This window comes from Pteropus alecto, unplaced genomic scaffold (assembly GCF_000325575.1).
Source record: "Pteropus alecto unplaced genomic scaffold, ASM32557v1 scaffold127, whole genome shotgun sequence".
Classification (NCBI taxonomy): Eukaryota; Metazoa; Chordata; class Mammalia; order Chiroptera; family Pteropodidae; genus Pteropus; species Pteropus alecto.
In genome coordinates, this window is record NW_006440646.1 from 254,671 (window position 1) to 266,354 (window position 11,684).

Below are 11,684 nucleotides of genomic sequence, written 5' to 3' on the forward strand. Positions count from 1 at the left end.
TTGCAGCCCACATTGAAGGTAAGGTCTGCCTTTCCCACACGCTGCCCTTCATAGCTGACACATTACACACGTCTCCGGAGCATAACATATGGCTTCCTGAACTTGCAAATGTGGCCCAGTGTGCTCTGTTGAAATAGCGTCTGTTTAAACAAGTCTCCTGGAAAAGTCAGCCATATTCAATAAAATAGTTAATTTTGTGTGTGCGAATGTTTTCTCTAGAGCCCTTTAAAATGTGACTTTAAAGGAGCATAGTATAAAATTTGCAAATTTAAATTTGCCTTATGGCGTCCTCTGCATCTCAAAGGGTCATGGACTGTCTGCCAGTCCTAAATCATAAATATTAAAAGATTCAGAGCATGAATCAGGAAGGAAGAGTGCAGATCATCAATTCAATAATAATCACCATTTTTTGAGTGCCAGGCACTTCATGTGCATTGCGTTTAATTCTCAGGATAATTTGCAATTAAGTAAGATTCTCCCCATTTGACAAATAAGGAATTTAGAGACCAGAGATGCTGATGACCTGCTTTGTGAGCACCTAAATGGGAGGTAGTGGAGCTGGAATTTCAGCTCAAAAGTGCTAAAGTGTGAAGCCTGTCTCTTTTTTTTCTAGACCAAGCCTTCTTTACTTGGGTTCGAATGGATGGGCTGGGGGTAAGGGTTTAAGCAAGAGAACCCTCTGAAATTGTATGCAGGCTTTTGAGTGTATGTATCTTATGCTGAGGAAAGATCATCACTTCATCAGATTCCCTGGGGTGGGGGTGGCGGGGATTCGAGGCCTTCTAAGAACCGGATTTTGTTACCAGGCTGCCTTCTTTTAGAGATGAGGATGCAAACCATGGAAATGCACTTGATGTGGTGTTGATGTGACCAAAGTGAACTCTGTGTGTGTGCACATGCAATAAATCACATATAGAGAAATGTGCACAAAATATAATGTAGTTTCTCACAAGTGAATGTGGAGCCACTAACCAGGTCATAAAATAGAGCACAGGACCCTTGAATGCTCCTAGATGTCCCTTTCTGATCAAATGCCACATGCGCACCCCTGACTACCATCCTCACTCTTATGGTAACCATGTCCTTGCTTTTCTTTATAGTTTTACCATCTATGCATGTATCCCTAAGCAATATGGATCTATATTTCTCAATTTCATCTTTATATACGTACAATCATACTATTGTATTTTTTGTGTGTTTTGCGTCTTTCAGCAATACTATTTTGAATATCCATCCATGCTGCACATAGTTGTAAGTTGGTCATTTTCATTCCATTGCTTGATTGTATTGTAATTATCTGATGTTATTGAATATTTGATTATTTATAAATTTTGCCTAGTGTGAGCAATGCTTTTGTTAACATTCTTATACTGAGGGTTATACATGCAACTTCTCGGTAAAGTCTCATATTTATGAAGCATTTGTAGGAGATAAAATGTCTAGTTCTGCAGAATTTTTCTCATCTCCCACCCCCTTCCTTAATATCTCACGAAGAAAGAAAATCCTTTCAAGGAGATCTTGTGGTTGGCTTCTGTATGGGTTCCAGTTGTCCCCAAACTTTCAGGAAGAATGAAAGACAGAGAGCACTTGAATATAAACCAGCCCAAGGCCCCAGCACAGATCACTGGGATCAGAATCTCCAGGATGCGGCCTGCGAGTCTGCATATTTAGCAAGTACCCAGGTGAGCCTGGTAACTGAGAGACACTGGGTCACCCTGATGAATTGCTGAAGCTGGGCTGGCTCCTTAGTTGTGAAGTGATTAGGAGAAAGGGTACTCATGATCAATATTGTGGAAAACTGGCCTTAGAAAAGTGAAGGGAGTAGAAAAGTTCAGAACATTGGATTTTTTTAGCATATAAAAAAATTGGAGAGAAGATTGAATAGCTGTTTGTAAAAAAGAATGAGAGAGCTTTATAAATGAATAAGACCAAATATTTGCTTATTTGGGGAGGATTTAGGTTAACCAAGAAGAAGAAACTTCTGCTCAAATAAGCAACAGATACTGAGCATTTTAGGCATCTCACGGGTAAGAAATGAAGGCTGTTATCCGTGAACAAAACAAGCACACCCAGGGAGCTCAGGAACAAAAGCCAGGATGCAGTACTTCATCGGGTCTAGACTGCGGGCTTCAGTCAGATGAGTAGGTGGCTCCTTTTGGGACACTGACATGATGGAGGGCAGAAGCAGAGGGAGATATCCAGGAAAGGCTTGAGCCTGCAGGGCTTGAGCTAGGGTTTAGAAGAAAGTCTTTCGTAGGTAGATGGGATGACAGAGTATTCTAAAGTAGAGGCATCCAATGTTTTCTATTGTGATTTCCCATTAGAAATATATATTTTGTATCATCACCCAGGACACACATACGAAAACATTTAACCTTATTTAGATAGTGTGTTTTTTTCTATTTCATTAAAAAAAAAATGTTGGATTAACCCACTAATAGGGGACGAGGAACCTTGTGTGGGGGCAAAGCTAAGCCTGCCCTGTGGAGACCGTGCCAGTTACAGGAGAGGATTTCCACAGGAAGTGGGGAGAGGGCATGTTCGTTGTTTGCGTGATGGTGAGTGAATTACTTTGGGATGTCATGGCAACATTTCAGACTCAACCTTTCATATGGTCTGCTTCTTAAACAGAACACTTCTGACAGCAAATGTGTGGGGGGTTTTCTTCATGTCAACCACCAATTCTCCAACTCTCCTACCACCAACAAGGTGTCCAGCGATTCAATTCAAATTTGACACTAATGACCTGGAGTTAACATCAGACCCCGCAGGTTAAAGGCTCAGTCCTACAAGACTGCCTCCATTTCAGACGCCAATTTCAAGTCCTGGGCCAACCTTACTTCTGACCAATCAGTTATAAAGTCGGGGGGTTCCCACCATCCCCTCCTAAGTTTCAATAATTTGCTAGAACAGCTCATAGAACTCAGGAAGTCACTTTACTTATTATTACTAGTTTATTATAAAGGGTACAACTTGGGATCAGCCAAATGGAAGAAATGCACAGGGCAAGGTATGGGGTGTGTGTGTGTGTGTGTGTGTGTGTGTGCGCGCGCACGCATGTGTCCATGCCCTCTCCACATCACTTTCCCAGCACCTCGGTGTGTTCACCAACCCAGCAACTGTCTGAATCCCATGGTTTAGGAGTGGTTTAGCAGTTTTTGTGGAGACCAGTACAAAGCCATGGTTGATTAAATCATTAGCCATTGGTGAGTGACTCAATCTCTCTCCACATCACTTTCCCGGCACCTCGGTGGAGACCAGTACAAAGCCATTAAATCATTAGCCATTGGTGAGTGACTCAATCTCCAGCCCCTGTCCCCTTCCTGAAGGTCTGAGTAAGGACCTGAAAGTTGTAATCCCGTGGTCGGTTCCTCTGACAACCAGCCCCCATCCTGAAGCTATAGCCCCTCTCCCCTTCCTGAAGGTCTGAGTCAGGACCTGAAAGTTGTAATCCCGTGGTCGTCGGTTCCTCTGACAACCAGCCCCCATCCTGAAGCTATCAGTCACCTCATTAACATAAACTCAGGTAAAGTTGAAAGAGGCTTATTATGAATAAAAAAAGAAAAAGATGTTCCTCCTACCCCTATCACTCAGGAAATTCCATGGGTTTTAAGAGCTCTGTGCTAGGAACTGGGACAAAGAACAAACGTATATTTCTTATTGTACCACAATATCACAACCTATTTATCTGACCAACACTACCTTTGAACCATAGATTGGACAAGATAGTTCTTTAAGATTCCTTTTGATGTTTGATTTCAATTTAGTACCACTCAGCAGAGGATTGAGGTGGGGAGTGGAATATGCTTCTGGATTCTCAAGAGAAATGACATTAAAGGTGTTTATTAAATATCTATTTTGTCCCATCTTGTGCTTGGCCAGGGAAGTTTTGATACAGAGTATATTGGAGAAAATATAAGGATTATCTCCATGGACGGGTTTAGGAGAGGAAAGTGATGGCATCTTGAAAGCCATGCTCCTGGAAGAAACATGGTACGGTCAGCTGTGTAGAGCGGAACTAGTTGTAAGTATAACCGTCGGCCTGGCCCGACTAGAGCACTCTGTTACATCAGTGTTGGCTCCCTGCTCTGCTGGCTCGTGATCTGGGTAATGTCATTTCACCTTGAAAGATTCACTGTTCAGAATCTGGAGTCCTGAGTTAGAGGTCTACTTGGGACCCTTCTTGGCCTCTACTTTTAGCATACTCGTGAGAATTTTAATGTGAGAATTTTTAAGACGAAAACCCTTACCTTCTCTCCTCATTTCCCAGCTGATGGTCTGCTTTCTCCCGCAGGTCCTTCTTTAGGTTTGCCCCTGTTTCCCCAGTTTGTTCTGAATGTTCTCTTGGCTCCGACTCTAAGGCCTACATGTACAGAGCCCATCCTTTTTCTTCTTGGTGCTTACTTGTACTCCATCTGCAGCACGCACAGGTTGAATGGTGTTGCTAATAATATTTATTAAACCTTCGTGTGTGGGTAGCCATGTTCTCTTCCCCTCATCTGCTCTCTGAGAAAAGTAAACTTCTGGTGTGTATTGAGAAGAGACTAGATGAAAGAGAAGAATTTTATACCTCAAGGGATGTGCCTTTGACCTTGTCTTCCAAAGAGCAGGTGAGGGGGGATCTTTCTTGTTATGTCCTATAGAAATAGAATTCCCTAAATATCCACATGTAACTAATTTTAGGGAACCCCTGCAATCAGATTTCTCTCTCCTGGAGAGTTGAGTGTCTTAGCAGCACTGGAAAGGAAAATCCTTTCATGTGGTCTTTCTTTGCTTAAGTACTTTCAATCATGTCCCCTGAGATTTTATATCCTTTTGATCTTCCCAATCCAGTTTTAATTTGGTCCGTTTAAGTCAGAGAAGGATTTAAAAGACAACACTAAGAGTGTAGTATTGGGATAATGTAGATAGGAATCATGAGTTTTACATGTACTTCAATAAACTTTTTTGGTTTTGTTTTGGCTTGTAAAAATGCAATCAGGGAAATAAGCTGCAGTCTGTCTCTTGGTTTTTCTACATTTTGTTTTTAAGTAAAACCTCCTACTCTACTAAACAAATGCTCGTTCCTGGGGCGGTCTATTTACCGTATTCTCCTTCAAGAGGAAGCCTGATTTGTAATTGAAGACTTACTATCTTCTTTGTGATTAAATTGATGGTTATAGGAGAGTGTGGATGACAGTGACCCAGACACATTCTTACTTTGTTAAAAATACTTAGAGAGCTGTCATGTAGAGCTGCACTGAAGTCTAAAATTAAAGTTAACAGTTAGTTCCTCAGTTGCACTAGCCACACACATGTCCAGTGCTCAGTAGCCACATGTGGCTAATGCGATCTCGCTATTTTGGGCCAGGTAATTGTTTGTTGTGGGGAAGGGGCTGTCCTGTGCATTGTAGGATGTTTCGCAGCACCTGGCCTCCACCTAGGAGAATCCAGTAGCATTCCCCAGTCATGACCATCAAAAATGTCTATGGAGATTGCCACGTGTGCCCTAGGGGGCAGAATCACCTCTGATTGAGAATCACTGCCCAGTGGCCACAGGTTTGGATATTGCAGATACAGAACATTTCCATTATCACAGACAGTACTGTTCTAGAACAATCCCTAGCAAAGTCTGATTTGGAGCATTTTACAGATTAAGTTTTTTGAGCTTTAGAGGAATCACAGTAGTCACCCAGTCCAACGCCTTCGGAAACTGAGGCACAGAGAAGGTTGTTTTGTGTGTGGGGAGGTGACTTAAAGTTCATAACATGTAAGTGTCAATCTAGAGTTCTGGACTTCAAGTTCATGTGGCCTAGAAGACACGTTTCTCATTTTCATTCACACCTACCTCATTCTTCCTGCGCTCTTGTACTCAGTGATGGCCAACGCAAGAAGAAACAGTCCTGAGAAATGGGATCGGTCCAATCCTGAGCCTCTCAGAGAAGCGATGACTTGAGCCCTGGGCACACTTACTTCACTCCTTCATGGCCTGTGGCTTTCTCTAAGGCCCTGCCAGTAGGCAGGAGTTGGAGGGAGGCCTAGGACATCTAGTAGACCCACTCCTGCTTTATCAGAGCCCGCAGGAAGCAGAGAGTCCTGGAAACATGTGTAGAAAGCTTGGAGAGGGAGGGGGACTCTCCAGGGTGGTGTTATCCACAACTAGAGGGTCCAGAAGGTAAACTTAGTTAGGGATGGTCTGGAGGTGACCCATGGGTTCTCTCCCCGTTAATCCACCTCATACACCTTCTAATGACCCTTCTCCACTCACTGACTTTATTCTCTCCTCTGCTCCAAAACCTTCTATGGCTCACTGCTGCCATTTCCCATTTGAAACTTTCTAGTCTTGTACTCAAAGCCCATTTCCTCTTATATAGAGATCCTCTATTTCCTTTATAAGAGGAAAAACTAGATTTTGTGCACATGAAAGCTTTACTGTTACTGTGGTTTGCATAAGTGCTCTGTTGGGGCTGGGGGTTGGCAGTGGTGGAGACTTTGCTCAAAGCTCTTTGATGTTCAGGAAGTAGTTTTGTGTCTGGTGATATAGTTTGTTGAATCGGTAGCCTGGACAACGACTTAAAACCAGTATGCAGCTCAAAAATCAGGGCCCAGTCAGCAGGCCAGAGAGAGTGGCAATAAAAGCAGGCAGAGAATTGTGTGTGTATAAACTCTCAGGTAACCTTGAGCCATTGGCCAGTTTGATTCTGTAATACCGTTGGCCCAGTGAGCTGTGGAACAGGTCAAAGGCCGGTGTCCTGAGAAGCCAGCTGTTGAGTTTAGCTAGAAATAAGCTAATGTGTAAACTGGCCTCGAGGTCTTTAAGGTAAGTTACTTCATCTTCCCAACTTCAGTTAAAAGAAGTGACTTTATTTCCGAGCTTGGTGACCAGCGCTGCTTCATTGAACTGCTGATGTTTCCTTTTGGGAAACCGGCCTTCTTGAGTGCCACGACGGTGAAGGGGGAGGTATTTTTAAAGTGCCCATTTGAGGGAAGATTTCGATTTGAGCGATGGGAGGGGAGGGTGGGGAGCTAGGAAAACGAGGGCCTGCCGGTCAGTATGGCCGTGGCCCCTGCCGTCGTCCACTGACTCTGTGTCTCCCCTTTGCTCCACAGACCAATGAGTGGAACAAGAATGATGACCGCCTGCTGCAGGCAGTGGAGAATGGAGACGTGGAGAAGGTGGCCTCGCTGCTGGGCAAGAAGGGGGCCAGTGCCACCAAACAGGACAACGAGGGCAAGACCGCGTAAGCTAAAAAGATTGGTTGCTAACTGTGCCAGCCCTGGGTTCTCTGGACTCCTTAGGGTCCATAGGGGACCTTCACAAGTGCCTTTCAGGGGACTCTGAGAAATTACTATCCTCCTAGCCCCAGGTTAAAATAGGTAAGAGGTTATTCTAATCTAGTTCCTTTCTCTGCAAGTTTCAAATTATACATCGAGCTTTCCCTTGAGTGGCTGTGTTTGTTTCCAGGCATAAATGAAGATTTCAGCAGAGAAGACGTAGCACCAGGATCATAGCCCGTTGATAGGCAAGACATGAATTCTATCCCAGATTAGAAACAGCATAAAAAATAAGAGTAACTTTTTCACAACCCTCAAACCTTACTACGTATATTATTATTTCTTTTTAAACCCCTCCCTTAACATAGCTCAGTAATTATATGAGTAGTATAAATTTTGCCTTATGATTTGCCGTATGTGGTTCTCTTGCTCGCATAATTAAAACTACATATTTGATTAAGTGTTTATGTGTATGTGCGTGTGTGGTTTATTTGTTTGTATCCATCTCTCCTCTGGTTGTGTAGAGGGATCATTGACTTTGGAGGCAAAGAGGCTTCTAATCTGGACTCTCTTCCTTATGAGTTTTGTAGTCCTTGAATCTCAATTTCTTCACTGTAAAATGGAGATGGTAATATTCAACCGCTGGAGTAGTTTTGAGTTTAAAACACGATACTGAAGTAGGTTGGGTGGCCCTAGAAGCACACCAAGAGGCAAGGATTTGAGTGCAAGTAGTTTCTCTAGCCGGTGATCCTAGGAAGTACACATAGTAAGAGAATGAAGTCTATACAGCATGTTATTAACAGGTTACTACAACTGGATGGAACTCATTCCCACTGAGAACCTCTGGGAATTAGAGCAGGAGTTGACCAACTCTGTGCCATGGCTGCTTCTGCACTGCAAAGACAAATTTGAGTAGTCAAGAGAAAGACTATATGGTCCATAATGCCTAACATATTAACTGTCTGGGCCCTCACAGGACTAATTTGCTTACCCCAGGTTTAAAGTATGTCTCAGAGTTATTTCACCCGAGGGATGGAAACTGAGGTATCTATCCTTGATCTCTTGTCCCTCTAAGGTTGAGTGTTTCTCAGAGGAGCCATATGCTTATGGCCAGAACAAGTCCAAGAGGATATGGGAGGGACACCTACAGCTCTAGATATAGATACTGTATGTTCGGAGCTAGCACAGTACCCAGTCCATAGCAGGCACTTGGTAAAGCCAGGTCCCTTCCCTTTTTTTTCCCAGATGAGTAGTTCTCAATCCTGCCAGCATAAAAATCACCAGGAGTGCTTTAAGAAAATATTGATGCCATGCTCACCCCAGATATTCTGTATCATCAGGTCTGTGGGGAGGCCCAGGAACTAATACTTTTTAATGTCCCATGTAGGTTTCACCAGAGAACTATCATCTAGAAACTAGATTGACTCTGGAGTGAAGGATAGGTAGTAAGGATAAAGGGTAAACTTTCAGAAGATTGGGCCTCACATTTTAACAGATTTTGCCAATTAAACCCTCTTCCTGACACCCATTGGATCCCATAGCATAGCCACCAACCCTATTGTTGTGGGAACCACAAGATAGCTTAAGGGACTGGGCTTGTCTAGGGACCAGGCTAATTGGTTCACAGAGGGCAGAGGGAGGTGTTCTCTCTCAGATCAGAGTCTGGTCCTCTAGGGGCTGGGCCGGTCCTCTGCCAAAGCCCTCAGGTTGAACTCTCCCCATCAGCCGCAGTTTGACTTTACCTTTGCAAAGGCCCGTCTCTCAGGTGTGAGGCACAGGGTCAAAATCTAGTGAACTCTTGCACAACATTGTGAATGTACTTAATGCCACTGAAACGTATATTCTACTACAGTTAAAATGGTAACTTATAGTCAGGACTCCCAATAGTAGGCGGGCTTTGGTTATTGGCTGATATTACGTTGAGTCAATTGCCTTCTCAACCTCTTGTAATTTTTAGTTCATATCCCTCTTGCCTTCTACATTGAAATTTCCTTGATAGAAGGGATTGTAATTTCACAGTGTTATAATTACATTATCTAGCCCACTGCTCGGCTTGTAGTAGATACTCAAAAAGCATTTGATGAGTGAGCGAATTAACCTTTTCCCATGATGTCACAGGTGAAGTCAGTGCTACCAGAGCGGTGGCAGAGGCCACACTCCTGTCTTAAGATTTTTGGTGGTAGATATGGTGCTTTTGGACTACTTCTTGTACCACAATACAGCTTTCTTGGCTCCTACTCCTCCCAGTCCAGCTTTGTAGGTGTCTGCACAAAACAACCTTTTATAGCCACGTTAGAGAAAGGAGACAGAATGGTTTATGATAGTTTTGTCCGAGACGTGCCCACTAAAATGAAAATAGAAAATTTAGATTAGCAACTTAGCCACAGTTATGATCGGCTTAAAAATTTATAACTTCTGTTAATAAGATATTTATTATGTATAGAGTACATGGTCAGAATGTTATTTTCTATTCTCGCTCCTTTTTTATTTGGTAAAATAGACATAACATCAAAGTTATCATTTAAACCATAGTAGAGTATCCTGCACTGAAAAAGTGGCATTAAGCACTTTTACAATGTTATACAACCATCATTATTTTCTATTTTCAGAAATGTTTCATCATCTCAAATGAAACCCGGTACCCTTTAAGCAGTGATACTCCCCAACCTCCCCTTCCGCTCCCCCTGCCAGCTACTAATCTGCTTTCTGTCTCTATGAATTTGCCTATTCCAGATATTTAATATAAGTGGAATCATACAATATGGGGCCCTTTGTCTCTGGCTTCTTTCACTTAGCATAATGGTTTCAAAGTTCATCCTCGTAGCGTGAATCAGTTTATCTTATTCTCCTTTAACAGTAGAAATGCACGCAGTAGTTATATAAACATCACCACCTTCATTTTGCAGATAATAAAACTTAGGCCCACGTGATACAGCTTTTCCTGCGTTAACTCTAGAAGCAGTTCTAACATGTCTACCTTTGCACATATAAGTCCACCATTTTTTCCTTCAGTTACACTTACGTAGAAAGGGGAACTGTATATAAAAGGAAGAAAGAAGATAATCATTTTTTCAGTGCAGGATTTTCCATAAGTAACCATCTGTTAACATTTAATTTTTCTGCTTGGAATTTTCCTTTTGATGATTAAAGTTATTAACTGATAACTACAATAATTTAATTTTCAAAGGTAACATAGACTTAAATCTATCCGGCTTCATATTTTAATCCAAATCTAATGGTCTTGGTATGCAGACGGAGCCGGGGTCTGTGGGTTGGAAACCATTTTTCCTGTCCTTTTGGTGTCATGAAGCAATGCAAGGCCAGGGGTTCTGTTATCACAATGAGCCCCGAGCAGTGTGAGTCTCCGGGCTTCAGCCCTCTTGCCTGTGCCAGTCTGCACATGTATATTTGAGTTAGTTCCATCTGTGCGATCCTGCTGAGTGTACGTGTGTCTCCCTCACACTTGAAGATTTTTCTCAAGCTGTGTAGACTTTTCTGTTTTTGTTCCTATTCTTTCCATGTGCATTTGGTTTGGTAGCACGTGAACTGGTGAATTCCTAGGAGTGGTTCTGAATCCATGACAGACCAACCCAGCGTGTCCCGTCTGCTAGAGCCCTTGGCCCCAGCAGTCCTGTGGGGCTTGCAGGGCCAGCATTTGATTGTGGAGATATGTACAGTGTTTTGCATTTGTCTCCAAAGGGTAAGGCCAGATCACACACTTGAAAGTTAGGCCCTTGACAATACTTGACCTCATTCTCTGCTTGCTAGTTTGGGCTTACCCTTTGATTTATCCACCTCCATATCAAAAATAGGCTGGAGGCCTATGTTCTAGTTAGCTTTTGTTAAACCCATTTTGTTATTTTGCTCAGTAGTGCAGTGTCCCCAGATTGCCTTATAACCTAGAGTCCTGTTTGACTTTCAAGGGTCTCCCCACTGGCCCTGCACGTACTGAGTTCAGTGTCCCCACACTGCCTTCTACCGGTGGTGAGGCTGTCTGCTTCCTGCCCACCCCTTGCGTAAGAAGGTCCAGATGTTTGCACAGGTCCTATGTCCAGTCCAGAGTGCCTTCCTCTCTGATGTTCTTAGTTCTTTTGTGATTTTTTTCTTCCCTTTGAACTACTACAATCTTAATTTAGAAGATGATGTATTTTCTTATGTCAAAAGAACAGGAGCACCAACAGAAAAGACTCGAGAGCTTAAGAAAAATCTTCGTTTTCTAAAAGACTTGAATTCCGTACAGCACAGTAAGCTCCCTGAGGACAAAGATTATGTGATTAGTGCTGTTGGGCTGATCTTTTCCTCTCTTTCAAGCACAGAAGAGTCCTTTAGTCCGTATCTGTGGGAGTGACTTTTCAGGATGTTTCTCATGGAGAAAATACTCTTTTTGCTGGTAAAATCTCATGAGTAAATTAAGGGCGAATTAACTTGGG

General features: G+C 42.9%; 1 protein-coding gene and 1 long non-coding RNA gene across 4 annotated transcripts in view; both read left to right on the forward strand.

The window, feature by feature from the left end:
- The window catches only part of RAI14 (retinoic acid induced 14), a 129,101-nt gene that overhangs the window by 71,499 nt on the left and 45,918 nt on the right, over positions 1 to 11,684 (forward strand). For all 3 annotated transcript variants that reach the window (XM_025050960.1, XM_015593962.2, XM_015593964.2), the window contains exon 3: positions 7,090 to 7,220. In XM_025050960.1, the coding sequence (XP_024906728.1) occupies positions 7,090 to 7,220 (131 nt within the window). The remainder of the gene's footprint in view (positions 1 to 7,089; positions 7,221 to 11,684) is intronic.
- LOC107196096 lies at positions 7,217 to 7,719 on the forward strand. Its single transcript, XR_001517418.2, has 2 exons — positions 7,217 to 7,356; positions 7,445 to 7,719. It is a non-coding gene; the product is annotated as an uncharacterized LOC107196096 (long non-coding RNA).